Source organism: Hyla sarda, chromosome 4, assembly GCF_029499605.1.
Source record: "Hyla sarda isolate aHylSar1 chromosome 4, aHylSar1.hap1, whole genome shotgun sequence".
Taxonomy (NCBI): domain Eukaryota; kingdom Metazoa; phylum Chordata; class Amphibia; order Anura; family Hylidae; genus Hyla; species Hyla sarda.
The window spans coordinates 183211570-183229357 of record NC_079192.1 but is presented as its reverse complement, the minus strand read 5'-3'; the positions used below and the strand labels follow the sequence as shown (position 1 = coordinate 183229357).

At 42.9% G+C, this 17788-nt stretch overlaps 1 protein-coding gene across 3 annotated transcripts in view; it reads left to right on the top strand.

The window, feature by feature from the left end:
* Positions 1–17788, top strand: part of CIMAP1B (ciliary microtubule associated protein 1B) — a 28676-nt gene that overhangs the window by 580 nt on the left and 10308 nt on the right. The window contains exons 1-3 of one of the 3 annotated variants that reach the window (XM_056573026.1): positions 152–268; positions 7169–7322; positions 17552–17755. In XM_056573026.1, coding sequence (XP_056429001.1) covers positions 7214–7322; positions 17552–17755 — 313 coding nt within the window. In that variant the 5' untranslated portion in view covers positions 152–268; positions 7169–7213. Of the gene's footprint in view, positions 1–151; positions 269–7071; positions 7096–7168; positions 7323–17551; positions 17756–17788 lie in introns of those variants that run through there. The other 2 variants (XM_056573025.1, XM_056573024.1) reach the window with 2 other exon arrangements.

Below are 17788 nucleotides of genomic sequence, written 5' to 3'. Positions count from 1 at the left end.
ACATTGGTTTGGAAACCCTGCAACAAAGCCAAAGGTCCCATTATGAAATTAAACTGTAAGGCTCTTTTCACACTACTGTAGTCAAATCCATCATACATGGGATGCAGCTTGTCATGGGATACAGATTTAGTTGGCGAAATCCATGTCAAATCTGACGTGTGAACAGGGCCCTAATGTCAGCATCTGTGAGGTCAGCGTGGGACATGGCAGGGGGCATGGAAGGATTAACATAGCAGACGGATCAGCCTTATTACGGCTCAGGTTACAGGTAAGGCCTCCTTACAGCCGGTCATAATAACCTTAAGGTTGTATCAAGGAGATGTATTACCAGAGTATAGGATGCGACATCTCGGAATGAATATTCGCATCATATTATCTTTTTTTTTTTTTTTTACAGCTCTAATGTTATTTAGAGAAATGGAACCATTGTACTTGTCAAGGGTCTATTCACACGTACAGTCTTCTGCGTAGAGTTCAAATGAATAAACACAGCTTCAAATCTGCAGCATCAAATATGCACAGGATACTGTGTGTGTGAATAGGCCCTAATGTTTAAGGGGCTATCCAAAGGTACTGAGTTATCCATAGCGGGTCCAACCGCTGGGACCCCCACGGATTCCAGAAACTGAAGAAATGGAGTGGCAGGTCGTGTGTGCGGCCAGCGCTCCATTCATTCTTTATAGGGCTTTTGTACATTTTGCTGAGCTCAGCAATGTTTTAGGGCCCCACAGAGAATGGATAGGGTGCCGACTGTGTATATACATTACCATTCATTGGGGGACAGTTGTCCTCCATCCTCTGTGTTGGACGGGGTCCCAGCAGTCGGATCAGCTATGCCAGTGTTTCCCAACCAGGGTGCCTCCAGCTGTTGCAAAACTACAGCTCACAGAATAATGCAGTGTTTCCCAACCAGGGTGCCTCCAGCTGTTGCAAAACTACAGCTCACAGAATAATGCCGTGTTTCCCAACCAGGGTGCCTCCAGCTGTTGCAAAACTACAGCTCACAGAATAATGCAGTGTTTCCCAACCAGGGTGCCTCCAGCTGTTGCAAAACTACAGCTCACAGAATAATGCAGTGTTTCCCAACCAGGGTGCCTCCAGCTGTTGCAAAACTACAGCTCACAGAATAATGCAGTGTTTCCCAACCAGGTTACCATCAGCAAAACTGTTGTTGGGAAACACTGCATTATTCTGTGAACTGTAGTTTTGCAACAGCTGGAGGCACCCTGGTTGGGAAACACTGCCCTATGCTGTAGAGAGGTGATAACTTAAAATAATTCTTCATCTTGTTTTTTTTTATTTTTTTTATAAATATTTGTTATTCAAGATATCAGATTACACAAAAAAAGGAAAAAAAAAAACAGACAGCAAAGCATCCTTCTCAAGTAATAATACATCCTTTGCAAGGATAATAAGCAAGGCTTATAGGATATCTATCTTAAATGATGTAATATAATTCATCTTGAATAATATTATAAGAGAAATAAAAAAGAATAAAAAAAATTGTCATTAATAGTTGTCAGTTGCTAGGGTTACTAGGCTGGAGAGTTCACATAGCAACAGCACGGTAAATAAAAATCACTCCTCCATAAGAGACTTCTATTGTTGTGGCGAAGTGTATCTAAGCGATCGCTGCCTCTCAGTGTTCCTGCCTGCTGCAGTGGTTTTCTAACTTGGATTCTTAAAGGGTTACTCCGCTCCTCAGCATCCAGAACATTGAGTTCCTGAACGCTGTGTGCGGGCTTCCGTGTTCACGCCCGCCCCCTCGTGACATCACGGCCTGCCCCCTCAATGAAAGTCTATGGGAAGGGGGCGCGACGACGTCGCGCCCCCTTCCCATAGACTTTCATTGAGGGGAGCGGGACGTGACGTCACATGACGGGACGTGACGTCACATGACGGGGCAGGACGTGACGTCACATGTCGGGGCGTGACGTCACGAGGGGGCGGGTGTGAACACGGAAGCCCGCACACAGCGTTCAGGAACTCAATGTTCCGGACGCTGGGGAGTGAAGTAACCCTTTAAATTGTTCATAGGGGCCCCACATGACAGCATCAACAAGAGCTGTCACGTTTACAATAAGGCAGGCAAAGTGAACGCCATGACGCTTTGAGAAGCAGTAAACGTGTTTGATCCCCATTTATAGGATCCCCGTGTTTGATCCCCATTTATTCTGCAGGAATGGGGACATTAGGTAGGTGGGAGGATGCTGGCGACTGGGCCTTATTTTGGGTTATACATGGAGCTGCGTACTTAAAGGGGTTCTCCACTTCCTTGCCTTCCGGTGCTCCGCTCGCAGCATCCGGAAGTTTATTACTCTGAACGCTGTGTGCGGGCTTCCGTGTTAGAGGTCACGCCCACCCCCTCGGGACGTCACACCCCGGAAGGGGGTTTGACAGCGGTCACGCCCTCTTCCCATAGACTTTCGTTGAGGGGGCAGGCGTGACGTCACGAGGGGGCGGCCTCGAACATGGAAGCCCGCACACAGCGTTCGGAGTAATAAACTTCCGGACACTGCGAGCGGAGCTCTGGAAGGCAGGGAAGTGGAGAACCCCTTTAAAAGGGTACAACACAACAAAAGTTAAAAAGTTGACAGCAGAATAGCACCCGGTAATTCTGTTGTGCAGAAGATTATCTTGCAGTTCTTGGGCCTTTTGTGCACTGTGTAGGATCTGCAGACTAAGGGGAAGATTTATCAAAACCTGTGCAAAGGAAAAGTTGCCCATAGCAACCAATCAGATTGCTTCTTTCATTTTGCAGAAAATGAAAGAAGCGATCTGATTGGTTGCAATGGGCAACTGGGCAACATTTCCTCTGGGCAGGGTACCCTAAGGGTACGTTCACACGGGCGGATTTTTTTGCGGGTTTTCCGCTGCCTATTTGAAAGTGGGCGGGCTCTTCTCGGCTGTCCGCAGCAGATTTTCCACAGCAGAATTTACGCTGCAGAAAATCCGCCGCAAACCCCATTGAAGTCAGTAGGGACTGCGGTGGATTTTCCGCAGCGTAAATTCCGCTGCGGAAAATCTGCTGCAGACAGCCAAGAAGAGCCTGCCCACTTTCAAATACGCAGCGGAAAACCCGCTAAAAAATCTGCCTGTGTGAACGTACCCTTAGGCTGGGTTCACACGTAGTATTTAGTCAGTATTTTAACCAAAACACAGAAGAAAATCTTAATTTTTCCATTATCGTCTTTTCTGTGTTGGTTCCTCTCCTGGTTTTGTTTAAAAAAAAATATTGACTAAAATACTGTGTGTAATCGCTATAGTCACACGTGTCAGTAGAAAATTCTGCAAATTAACCTTTTATCCGGAGAAAAAACAACAAAAAACAAAACAAAAACATTTAGATGTATGGAACTGATTTTCAGTTGCGAAAATGGCTGCAATAGGTCTGATGTTGTCTTGTGCTGCAGAGGATTCCCCACCCAACTGTTTTCTAGCCCAATGATTGGCATATTAGGAACCTCTTGTGGGTACCCTCTAGTCCAGCATTAATAGGGTATCTATAACCTGTAAATTCCCATGCAGAAGTGCTGTTGAATGTATTTCTGTGTAATACAGTGTTTCCCAACTAGGGTGCCTCCAGCTGTTCCAAACGACATCTCCCAGCATGCCTGGACAGCCTTCGGGTGTCCGGGCATGCTGGGAGTTGAAGTTTTGCAACAGCTGAAGGTAAGTAGATGAAATAATGTTGGTTACCGGTAGAGATGAGCGAACTTACAGTAAATTCGATTCGTCACAAACTTCTCGGCTCGGTGGTTGATGATTTTCCTACATAAATTAGTTCAGCTTTCCAGTGCTCCGGTGGGCTGGAAAAGGTGGATACATTCCTAGGAAAGAGTCTCCTAGGACTGTATGCACCTTTTCCAGCCCACGGGAGCACCTGAAAGCTGAACTAATTTATGTAGGAAAAGTCATCAACTGCCGAGCAGAGAAGTTCGTGACGAATCGAATTTACTGTAAGTTCGCTCATCTCTAGTTACCGGGTAAATCCCATTAAACATGACCTAAAGCACATGTGGACAGGTCCGCCCCTACCAAATCAGAGCTGAATACTCTCGTATCAATTAGCGATCGACCGAAATAGCCGATAACTTATACTGGAATATCAGTATAAATTATTGGCTATCGGCCTGAAAAGGTTCCGAGATTATCGGTATCGGCCCTAAAAAATCAATATCGATCGATCCCTAGTATCAATGCTCAGTATGATGGGTGTGTCCATGCTGTAACTTGTAGTTCCACTCCACTAGCAGTGGCTAATAACTTGGCTTATAAAACAGTATACGTCTCTGGCTAACAGGTTTCTGAAAGCTATGCTTCATGAGATTTCATGGTATAAATACATGGTACAAATACATTCCAACTAGAGATGAGCGAACTTACAGTAAATTCGATTCGTCACGAACTTCTCGGCTCGGCAGTTGATGACTTATCCTGCGTAAATAAGTTCAGCCTTCCGGTGCTCCCGTGGGCTGGAAAAGGTGGATACAGTCATAGGAAAAAGTCTCCTAGGATTGTATCCACCTTTTCCAGCCCACCGTAGCACCTGAAAGCTGAATTAATCTATGCAGGAAAAGTCAGCAACTGCCGAGCCGAGAAGTTTGTGACGAATCAAATTTACTGTAAGTTCGCTCATCTCTAATTCCAACATTCCTGCTTAAGTTAGTAGGGGCCTGTTCATACATAGAATTTCACTCCATTTATCACAGATTTTGTATGTGGATTAGGCACTTTCATTGGGTCTATTGGCTACCAAACAGTGCTTTTGTGTAGACACTGCATCAATAAGTGACGTGTCATTTATTGATGCGGTTTTAAATCTACAGCAAAAAAAATAAATAAAAAATGCGCTGAATGAACTTCTGGAGATTCCCCTAGACCAGTGGTCTCCAACCTGCGGACCTCCAGATGTTGCAAAACTACAACTCCCAGCATGCCCGGACAGCCGAAGGCTGTCCGGGCATGCTGGGAGTTGTAGTTTTGCAACATCTGGAGGTCCGCAGGTTGGAGACCACTGCCCTAGACAATAATAGGATATTATTTACACAGGTTTTAACATGGAATATGTACAGATGCTGTGTTGAAAACCACATAAAAGTCTGCCTTGTGAACATGTCCTTAAAAGTAGGGGATAGATGTCGGTATGTTTACAGAATTACCTTCGAGTTTGTGTGTTGTCTCTTACCATGGGGATGCATGAACCTACGCTGGAGCTGTAGACACAATACGGTAGGAGAATCTGTAATCAAGACTGGTAACTAAGCTGCTTCACTTTCCATTCCAAGGGTAGGGTCACACACAGCGCATATGTAGTGGATTTCATGCTGCAAGAAATCCACCAGGCAGCAGGAAATCCACTTTGCATTTTGCTACGAGCAGACACACAGGGCCTCCAAGCCGCGGCCCTGTGTGTGCAGTAAGGTTTGGAGGCGGACCTGCACACACAGGGCTGCGGCAGTGAAGCCCTGTGTGTCTGCTCGTAGCAAAATTAAAGACAAAAAAGGAAAAAATAGAACCCTCCAGGTGGCGCCTTCCTTTAGAGATGAGAATTGCCAAGGTATATTAAAAAAGGCAAATTTTATTAGAACGGTGCAACTTAAAAGTTTCGAATCCGGCCCGGATTCTTCGTCAGGCAGTGTGAATTCACCGCTTCCCAGCTGATAACTTACAGTGTGAAATACACAAGAAAATAAATAAAAATTGTATTTGCAGGTCGACATAGGGGGAATTTATTGTTCGTTTTACTCTGTCTTTTGGTGGTCAGAATTTGCATTATTTTTTGCAACGAGTAAACCATTGTAAATGGGGTCCTGGAGTCAAATTTTAGAAAATGTGTACCAATGTCCTGTGACCATTTAATAAATTTGGTGCACGTACACATTAGCATCACACAAAATTAAAGGGGCACGAAAATCGTTCACCTGCACTAGGGATCGACCGATATTGATTTTTTAGGGCCGATACCGATAATCTGTGAACTTTCAGGCCGATAGACGATAACTTATACCAATATTCCGGTATAAGTTATCGGCTATTTCTCCAAAGCCCCCTCCCCCCCCGGCCCCGCAGAAGCCGCTGCAGATCAATGATTTAAATCAATGAACTGCAGCAGCTTTTGCAGGGCCAGAGACCGCCACGCGCTTCTCTCCCTCTGCCTGTCCTGGGGTCCTCCTGAGTCTAACTACCACCGCTGCCCCATTGCCTCCCCCATCCCCGGTTTTATAATTACCTGTTCCCGGGGTCCGCGCTACTTCTGGCTCACTGACGGTGACGTCGCGTTGAGGACGTCACTCGTCATTGCGCAGCGCACAGCAATAGCAGGAGTCAGACGTAGTGCGGACCCCGGTAACAGGTCATTATAAAACCGGGGATGGGGGAGGCAATGGGGCAGCGGCGGGGCATTATCGTCAAGGTAATTGCCGATACTGATAACGTCCAAAATCGTGAATATCGGCCGATAATATCGTCCAAACCGATAATCGGTCGATCCCTAACCTGTACCAACAATGAAAAATGTACCCCCTTCCAGTATTAAAAAGTAGCAATGCGTTTTCAAGGCCTGTTTAAAAACTGATACATGTATCAGCTTCAATGTTATTAAAATAAATAATTGAATAATATGGACATGTACCCGACAGCAAACGTTACCAAGTACAAATTGTAACACAATGACTGATGGGAAAGGAAACATATCTGTATAAAATGACATAGTAGGTCATGGTGCATTAAAATATGGTCTACACCAGTGTTTCCCAACCAGGGTGCCTCCAGCTGTGGCCAAACTACAACTCCCAGCATGCCCGGACAGCCTTCGGCTGTCCGGGCATGCTGGGAGTTGTAGTTTGGCCACAGCTGGAGGCACCCTGGTTGGGAAACACTGGTCTACAGAGCACTTTGAGCCATGAAATGCTTTGCTTACACGCCATGAATGCTGCTGTTCTGCTCTTTGTGTTGGGCCGGGTTGCTATGCTCCTTCTGGCTTCTAGTGAATGTGGTGAATAGTTTGTTTTAGTAACAGCCTCACAGATTTCCTGGTAACCTAGGACACATTGTTCCAGTGAAGATGCTGGGATAAAGGCTCTCGCACTCCATGTATGAAGCTGTATATATATATATATATATGTATCCGTGTAGATATTTACTTTGAGTGAATTCTATTTTCTAGTCGTACTCCACCCCGTGTATGGTTGCTGTCCAGCATTAGCTCACAATGACTACTGAGGTGCAGATTGGACCTTGGAAACCGCACAGGCCACGGGGGCCAATTGCCGCTTTATACAGCAGTCCCGGACCTAAATACGCCTTGCCAGGAAACACAGGTAAGAGCCTACAGTCTAGTCTACATTCAGAAAGACATTGCCATGAGATGCATTATAAACATCCATGATGCTGTCCATGTACATGTCACCTACTTATTAGATCTCTTATCGCAATAAGAGCAGTCTACAAATCCTTTCTATGACATATTACTTCTATGCGTGTTTGCTTTGCTAAAATATACAATACAATGGGGGGGGGGGGCCTATTTATCAAACCTGTCTATGTCCCGCATCAATATAGACCAAACTACAGAGGGTTAGGCCGGTCTATTGTGCGCCTAATTTATCAAATGGCGCACGGCTCTTGATAAATTCTGCGCACGGACTTCAGGATCTATGCTTTAGACTGTATTTAAACCTGCTCCAACATGGTCTGACATTTCAGCGTACTTTCAGCCGATACGACTTGTCGCTGAAAAGTCGCTTATGATAAATTCAGCACCCATGCATTTTTACATCTAAAATAGACTAGAATGCATCATGTTCTAAAAATCCTCTAAAGCAAAAGTCGCGAAAAAGTCGCACATATTTAGACTGCGACTTTCTGTGCGACAAATTTAGACAGGAAAAAACAGTCTAAATCGTTTGATAAATCTCCTCCAATGTATATGATACTTTAACTTTCTTCAGCCAGTTGATATGAAAAATTGATACAATCATCCAGCCATTTTTATAACTAGGGTAGGCTACATAAAAGTGGGTGTTAAATGTTAAACAGATTTGTAAATTACTTTTATTAAAAAAAAATCTTAATCCTACCAGTATTTATCAGCTGCTGAAGTTGAGTTGTTCTTTTCTGTCTGACCATAGTGCTATCTGCTGACACCTCTGTCTGTCTCAGGAACTGTCCAGAGTAGGAGCAATTCCCCATAGCAAACCTCTCCTGCTCCAAACAGTTCCTGAGACAGACAGAGGGGTCAGCAGAGAGCACTGTTGTCAAGACAGAAAAGAACAACTCATCTTCAGCAGCTGATAAGCACCGGTAGGATTAAGATTTTTTTAAATATAAGTAATTTACAAGTCTGTATAACTTTCTGGAGCCAGTTCATATGAAAAAAAAATTTTTCACCGGAATACCCCTTTAAGCACTTTCTGCCTATTGTCTCAACCCCAATCCTCATAGATTGTCAAGCAGGGCCCTGACTTCTCTTGTTTGAATTTTTTGTGTGTAATATTGGAATGTCTGATACTTGTCTTTATTTGTATCCCCAAAAACATAATGTGCTGCAGAATCTGTTGGCGCTGTATAAATAAATATTAATATTATTAATAACGTTCCTATCAAGTCTTTGCACTACGTTTGCAATGTACGTGGGCAACCTGTCAATAGATTGCCATTGTGTACCACAGCATACTTCAAAAGTGCCCATACATCTTAATGGATCAATGTAGTTCGGTCCATTTTCTGAATGTATACATTCATTTTCCTGGGACTCAATAATGTGGTCTGCTATGCTATAGAGTCTCGTAAAATAAATGTATATCTGTCCGGAAAATAGACCGAACATAGTGGGGCATTTATCATTGTCTTTACAGCTGTTTTTGTGTGTAGTTTTGTCTCTATTTTGGCAGAGCGCTGCACCTCAGGATATTTTTTTTTGCCTTTTTTCATTTACACTTTTTTTTTGTGTGTGTGTACAGACCGGCTCTTAAAGGGGTACTCCGCCCCTAGACATCTTATCCCCTATCCAAAGGATAGGGGATAAGATGTCAGATCGCCGGGGTCCCATTGCTGGGGACCCCGGGGATCGCTGCTGCAGCACCGCGCTATCATTACTGCGCAGAGCGAGATACAGGGGCCGAAGCATCGTCACGGCCCGCCCGCGGCAATACAAGTCTATGGGAAGGGGGCGTGGTGGTCGTCACGCCCCCTGCCATAGACTTGCATTAAGGGGATGGGCCGTGATGTCATGAGAGGCGGAGCCATGACGTCATGCTGCTTCGGCCCCTGTATCGCCCGTCATTACACACAGAGCGAACTCGCTCTGTGCAGTAATGATGGCGGGGTGCCGCAGCAGCGATCCCCGGGGTCCCCAGCAGCGGCACCGTGGCGATCTAACATCTTATCCCCTATCCTTTGGATAGGGGATAAGATGCCAGGGGCGGAGTACCCCTTTAAGGTTAGTCTTATGCAGTGGTAATGAATTTATCAACCACCAAAAAATCTCTAAACTACAACAGCCCGGACTTAGCTTAGCTTTATGGTGTATGTGAAGAGAGAAATTTCAGAAAATGTGACCTGCACAAAATTGCCCTGCTACCATTTCATAAATCTGGTGCTCCTACACATTACCAGCACACAAAAAAGTGTACAAAAAAGCTTCACTTACACCTACAATGATGACTCTATGGTCACTAGTTGACCATTGAAGTCCACGGGCTCATGAAGAGTACACTGCTGTATTCACCAACAAACTTTTCTGACAGGTTGTTAAATTATACTGCTGGTGTAGGACGAACACGTGATGGGAACATAGGCTTGGAGCATCTTAAAAATGCTATTTGAAGCTTAAGGGTAGTGTCATAGATGACATATTTGGCATAATCTGCAACATTTCCACAGCATGTGGCTACCCTAAGTGGGAAGATGATCATTTTCTGGCGCTGCTGTATTTAATCTTGATATAAGCTAATGTTGCAGTGTATGTAAAGAAGGAGAGTCCGGTGTAGAGTAATATCTAGAGCAGTGGTCTTCAACCTGCGGACCTCCAGATGTTGAAAAACTACAACTCCCAGCATGCTGGGAGTTGTAGTTTTGCAACATCTGGAGGTCCGCAGGTTGAAGACCACTGATCTAGAGGGTGCATAGATGGGACCAGCTAGCAGCAGCCACATGAGCTGCTTCTATGTCGTGTACTCCCTCGGCTTCATGATTGTCAGTGGATGTACATTCCCTATTTATTATCATCTGTTAAGATAATGTATTGATACATACAGTGCCAAATATCAATCTAGAATAAGGACGTTTAACATATACTAAAGATTATTAAGTGTAGCATATCATAAAACATATCAGACTGGAACGGATTACATGGCGTCCAGGAGAAATGGGACTACTAAAAGACACATTATTGCAGGCAACAGAAAATTGCATTAGACTTGTCAGTAAAAGCAGAAAAAGGAAGAGACCACTGTGGTACTCAGCAGAAGTGGCCAAAATCATAAAAAACTAAAAGCTAGCATTTAGTAATTATAAAACAACCCAGAGCAATGAAGATAGGGAAATCTACAAGACTTGGCAGAAAGAGGCCAAGCAAGTTATAAGAACTTCTAAAGTGCAGGCAGAAGAAAAACTAGCTCAGTCTGTGAAAAAAGGGGATAAGACATTCTTCAGATATATTTATATGAAAAAAGGAAATTAACCCCTTAAGGACCAAGCGGTTTTTCAGGAAATTAACCCCTTAAGGACCGAGCGTTTTTCATCTTTCGTTTTTTCTCCCTACCTTTTAAAAATCATAACCCTTTCAATTTTGCACCTAAAAATCCATATGATGGCTTATTTTTTGCACCACCAATTCTACTTTGTAATGGCATCAGTCATTTTACCCAAAAATCTACGGAGAAACGGAAAAAAAAAGAATTGAGCGACAAAATTGAAGAAAAGACGCCATTTTGTAACTTTTGGGGGCTTCCGTTTCTACGCAGTACATTTTTTTGGTAAAAATGACACCTTATCTTTATTCTGTAGGTCAATATGATTAAAATGATACTTATATATCACATATGTTTATTTTTATTTACACTTTTTTTCATGGGAAAAGGGGGGTGATTCAAACTTTTATTAGGGAATGGGTTAAATAATCTTTATGAACTTTTTTCCACTTTTCTTTTGCAATGTTATAGCTCCCATAGGGGGCTATAACACTGCACACACTGATCTTTTACATTGATCTTTATTATCCCATAGGATAACATACATCAATGATTCTGCCGCTTGACTGCTCATGTCTGGATTTCAGTCACTGAGCAGTCATTCGGCGATCAGACACAAGGAGGGAGGTAAAAGGACCCCCCAATCTGTGGCCCCTTCGTTATAGTAAGGGAGAGGACTCAGTATGTACCGATACGTCCTTGGTCCTTAAGGGGTTAAAACAAGGAATATTGAAATTAAAAACAAAGGAAGGAAGGTATGTAGAAGAGAATAAAGGGCTAGCCAACTGCTTTAATGAATACGTCTGTTCAGTTTTTACAGAAGAAAAAGGACCTTCATTAGGGAGGAAGACTAATGAATCGTTTGATGCATGTGCCTTTACAGAGAAAGAGGTTCTAAGTTTGCTGTGAAGACAAATAAGTCACAGGGGTCTGATGGGATGCACCCAAAATTATTAAAGAGCTTAGTGGTGAGCTAGCAAAACCGTTAACAGGTCTATTTAACCAATCACTGGTAACAGAAGTCGTCCCGGAAGATTGGAAAATAGCAAATGTCGTGCCCATTCACAAAAAAGGCAGTAGGGAGGAATCCAACAACTATAGGCCAGTAAGTCTGACATCAATAGTGGGGAAATTAATGGAAACCCTACTAAAGGATAGGATTGTGGAACATCTAAAATCCCATGGATTGCAAGATGAAAAACAACATGGATTTACTTCAGGGAGATCATGTCAAACAAATCTGATAGATTTTTTGACTGGGTGACTAAAATAATAGATGGTGGAGGGGCAGTAGACATCGCATATCTAGATTTTAGTAAGGCTTTTGACACTGTCCTACATAGAAGACTTATCAATAAACTACAGTCATTGAGCTTGGACTCCCATATTGTTGAGTGGATTAGGCAGTGGCTGAGTGATAGACAACAGAGGGTTGTAGTCAAGATAATGCACCTGGGGCGTAAAAACCCTCGGGCAGAATATAGAATATTTGACACAGTCTTGACCTCAGTATCAGAGGAAAAAGATTTAAGAGTAATTATTTCAGAAGACTTAAAGGTAGGAAGACAATGTAATAGAGCAGCAGGAAATGCTAGCAGAATGCTTGGATGTATAGGGAGGAGGGTGTAAAAAAAAGAGAAAGACAGAGATGGTGCTCCGATAGTGCCGTTTACCTTTTTTAGGGGTGCGTGTGTGTCAAAGAAAAGAAAAAAGACGCTCACCTTTTCCAGTTGTGCTACTTGCAGGCACAACACTGGGATTTGCTTTGTGTGGGTTGTGTCAGGGTCCGGGAGCCGCCGATCGTCAGTACCGCTGGCAGCGGTCAGGATAGCAGCTGGAGGCAAGTTACGGGTATCCCTGGCGGGTGATGGTCTCAAGTCCGACTTGCGGTTCGGCGCTTCACTGGGGCGTAGTAAGCAGTTCTCGCAGACAGTATGCTGTGATAACTTTTTATTAACCAAAGGAAAAATTATACAATGGTATTAGTTACACAGATATCTGGGTTCTCAGGACAACGGGGGTGGGGGGTTAGAGTATAGACCAATGCTGAGTTAGTAGGGATTTGCACTTATATGGGAGGCTACATTATGAGTCCAGTGGCATCATTTAGGCCTTGGGGTGGGAGCGTCTCAAGATGGTAAATCCAGTACATCTTGCATTTTTTCAGAGCTGTAAACCTTTCATTTCTATGTGCTGGGATGTGGTCTATGGGGCATATGGTAATAGGATTGGTTACGTCAGTTTTTTTTTCAGAGCAGTGTCTTGATAGACTATGAAGGAGGGATTTTCGTTTGATGTTATTTCGATGCTGGTTGAGTCAGAGGCGTAGTTCTTGGGTGGTTCTTCCGATGTATTGTTGGTTGCAGATGGAGGTGATTAGGTAGATAACAAAGCGTTATTTGCAGTTTAAGGGAAATTTGATATTGAATGTTTATTTGGTTAGAGAAGGTTTTTTGGTTGTGGTTTATGGTGGTATAGCACAGGCATCTTTTTGCTCCACATCTGGATGCTCCTTTTGGTTTCTTATTTGTGGTTGTGTGTTGACCATTTGTATGGCGTCTTAGCCTGCTGGGGGCTAGTATGTTTTTTAATGAGGGTGCTCGCCTGAAAGTGATGCCTGGTTTGATGGGGAGTGCTTGTTTTAGTACTGGGTCGGTTTGGAGTATGTGCCAGTGTTTTTGAAGGACAGAGCGGATTGAGTTGTGGGAGGAATTGTAGGTGGTGATGAAGTTGAGTTTTTGTTGAGTTTTTGTCCGAGTTTTCAGAATTTTCATTTTTGTTTGGGGATTTAAACAGTCGTCTTGTGTCAGTGCTTTTGTTTTGTTGTAGGCATCATTTAAAATGCTTTTGGGATAAGCTTTGGCTAGGAATCTGTTTTGGAGGGCTTTTGCTTGGATGCGGAAGGTGTTGTCGAATGTGCAATTTTTTCGGATTCGTTTGTACTGACTGAAGGGTATGTTTGTTTTCCATTTTTTTATAGTGTCCACTGTTAAATGACAGGTAGCTATTGGAATCAACTTTTTTGAAATGTTGTTATTTTTGTGATAAATCTCGATGTCCAGAAAATCTATTTTATTGTTGGATGTGTTGGAGGTGAGTGCGATTCCCCAGTTGTTATTGCTGAATGTTGTAATGAATTCATTGATTAGGTATGGTGGTCCTTTCCAAAGTAGAAACAGATCATCTATGGCAGTAAAGTGAAACATGTTGAAAGAGCGGTTGCGAGGTGATGTATGTTTTTTCGAAGATGCCCATTACCAGATTTGCTTATGTCAGTGCCACCCTTGTTTCCATAGAGGTGCCCCGTGCCTGATGGTCTGATGGCACCATCGTATGTGAAGTAGTTATGATTGAGTATCATTTTAAAGGCAATCCAGTAGAAAATTTATTTTTTGGTGGGATGGTGGGATCTTCTTCCAAGGTGAGTTTAATGCAGTTTAGGCCTATGTCATGCTTTATATTTGAATGCAAAGCTTCGTCACCATGGTGATTAACGTAAGGTTTTCTTGCTATGGTATGTGACGGAGTAATTTGATTTAAGTCATCTGAGCTTTTGAGATAGCTGGGGAGGGTTTGGACATAGTCTTGCAGAAGGAGGTCTAGATATTGAGAGATTTGAGAGGTATGGCTGTTAATTCCGGATATGATCGGTCTGCCGGGGGGGATTTTCCTGGTTTTTGTGGATTTTGGGTAGGTGGTAGTAGAAGGGTGTTGCGGGATTTTCTATGTATAGGAATTTCTTCTCATTTTTGTTGATAATGTTTTCTGTAGATGCACAGTCCAGTAGATTTTTTATTGTTTCTTTGAGTTTGGGGTATGGATTGTAGTTGAGTTTTCTGTAGTAATCTTCATTTTTGAGGATTTTCAGGGCTTCATTGTGGTAGTCTTCATAGTTTTGTATCACAAGCCCTCCCCCTATGTCAGCCGGTCTGATGACTATTTCCCTGTTGTCTTTGAGATCTTTGAGGGCTTGTTTTTCAGATTTTGTTAGTGATCCGTTTCCATGGTTTTTGGTGGTAGCGGGTATATGTTTTAGATTGTGAGCTACTAAGTTGTGGAAGGTTTTGATGAGGTGGCCTTGGCTGTGGGTGGGATAGAAAGATTATTTTTTTTTTTATCTCGGGGTGTTTGCCTTCTGGTTGTTCAGTTTCCTAAGGTGTCGGGTTGTCAGTTGTTGTTTGGCTGGGCATAAGGAAATTTCTTTGTAGTGTGAGTTTTCTGGTGAAATGATGTAGGTCAAGGAATAAATTGAAGTCATCTGGTTTGTTTGACGGGAAGAATGAAAGTCCTTTTCTTAAGAGTGAGATTTCGTTTGGGTTTAGTTGGTGAGTGGACAGATTGAAAATTTTAACTAGTGTTTCTTTTTCTTTGTCTGGTGTTGCCTTTTCGTTTTTTGCTGTCTGGTGTTATATGTTCTGTTCCGTTCTTTCTTTCTTCCTTTTGTTTTCCTCTTCTTTTCTGAAAATCCTGAAAGCTCGGACAAAAAAACAAGAAAACTCAACTTCATCACCACCTACAATTCCTCCCACAACTCAATCCGCTCTGTCCTTCAAAAACACTGGCACATACTCCAAACCGACCCAATACTAAAACAAGCACTCCCTGTGAAACCAGGCATTACTTTCAGATGAGCACCCACATTAAATAATATACTAGCCGCCCCTCCCCCCAGACTAAGGCACCATACAAATGGTAGACACACAACCACAAGTAAGAAACCAAAAGGAGCATCCAGATGTGGAACAAAAAGATGCCTGGGCCTATACCACCATAAAACACAACCAAAAAACCTTCTCTAAACAAATAACCAAAGAAACATTCAATATCAAATTTCCCTTAAACTGCAAATCAAGCTTTGTCATCTACCTAATCACCTGCATCTGCAACCAACAATACATTGGAAGATCCACCCAAGAACTACACCTCCGAAAACAACATCAAACGAAAATCCCTCCTTCATAGTCTATCAAGACACTGCTCTGAAAAACACCCAGACGTAACCAATCCTATTACCATATGCCCCATAGACCACATCCCAGCACACAGAAACGAAAGGTTTACAACTCTGAAAAAATGCTAGATGCACTGGACTTACCGCCTTGGGATGCTCCAACCCCAAGGCCTAAATGATGCCACTGAACTCATAATGTAGCCTCCCATACAAGTGCAAATCCCTCCTAACTCAGCATTAGTCTATTCTCAAAAAGTTGTCATATATAACACAAAAGAAGTTGTCACAAATAACTTAAGAAGTTGCCATATATATTAAAAACAATTGCATCAAAACCATTATTCCACATCCATTACACAACTTTTTTCAGCTAATCTGCTAACACACAAGCATGTAGTCCTATACAATACTGACATCTACTGGCTGTTTCAAGCTATTACAACCCCACAAGTTCACCCTCACAGTCAATAACGATTAAGCCAAGGTTCTATGTAACCACAAACTTAATCAGTATAACCACAAACTACATTAATAGCTTTCCCAAGCCATTTTCCACTTAAGCTATTGACCTTTGCCTCCACCAACAGTTAAAGTTATACTCACACTGTACACTCTCTGTCTCCCATCCAAAGCCTGGCCAAGCACACAGTTGCTTAGCTTACAGACACAACTAACCAACTAAGCCATAGACCACAAAGGCCCATTGGTTTCTATGGGCAGTTTTTGATAATGTTATAGGTACAATACAAAGCAATTACAGCAAACTCCTCCTCATGGCCACGGAGGCTGACTTCACACATCAGCCCCCCAATGACCTCAGAAACCCGCCAAAATTTGAAAATATTGAAGTTTCCTCCACTGTTTACATACCCACACTTCAGAATAAGATAGCGGACCTGACGAAGAGAGGAATCCCCTCTTGAAACACGTTGTCCTGAGCACCCAGCTATCTGTGTAACTGCTATTACCATTGTATAATCTTTACTTCGGTAAATAAAATGTTATCACAACATACTGTCTGCGAGAACTGCTTATTAGCCCCCGGTGAAGCGCCAAACCGCAGGTCGGACTTGGGACCATCCCCCACCAGGGATACCCACAACCTGCCTCCAGCTGGATGTATAGAAAGAGGTATAAGCCGTAGAAAGAGAGAAGTGCTCATACCGCTGTACAGAACACTGGTGAGGCCTCACTTGGAGTATTGTGCTCAGTACTGGAGGCCGTATCTCCAGAAGGATATAGATACTCTAGAGAGAGTTCAGAGAAGAGCTACTAAACTAGTACATGGATTGCAGGATAAAACGTAACAGGAAAGGTTAAAGGACCTTAACATGTATAGCTTGGAAGAAAGAAGAGACAGAGGGGATATGATAGAGACTTTTAAATACATAAAGGGAATGAACACGGTAAAGGAGGAGAGCATATTTAAAAGAAGAAAAACTACCACAAGAGGACATAGTTTTAAATTAGAGGGGCAAAGGTTTAAAAGTAATATCAGGAAGTATTACTTTATTGAGAGAGTAGTGGATGCATGGAATAGCCTTCATGAAGAGATGGTCGCTGTAAATACAGTGAAGGAGTTTAAACATGCATGGGATAAGCATAAGGCAATCCTTCATATAAGATAGGGCCAGGGACTATTCATAGGATTCAGATTATTGGGCAGACTAGATGGGCCAAATGGTTCTTATCTGCCGACACATTCTATGTTTCTATATTACAATCTGTATTAAAATAATGTGGTAGAACATAGATTCCCAGACATAGAACAAGTTTAAAAATACATTGTTCATCCCTGATCTTGAAGATGTTGCTGCTTTGTTTGTAGTAGTGTGGATTCCATCAACAGTTTTGTTCTCTCTTTTTCTTCCAGTACGTAATGATGTTCCTTATTTTTACTCCACAGGTTATGTACAACATGATCCAAGTAAATATCGAGCCCCCGCATTCAGCTTCGGTAGTCGCAGATTCAAGTTTGTGGATGACTGCTCTCCAGGACCAGGGTATTTGGTGCCAGCTAACATCACCATGAGGGGAAAAGATGGAACACCTGCTTATTCGCTCTATAGCAGACCAAGGGACCTGAATACATTCAGGACTCCAGGACCAGGTGAAGACTTTAAATGTTTATGAAAAACAATAA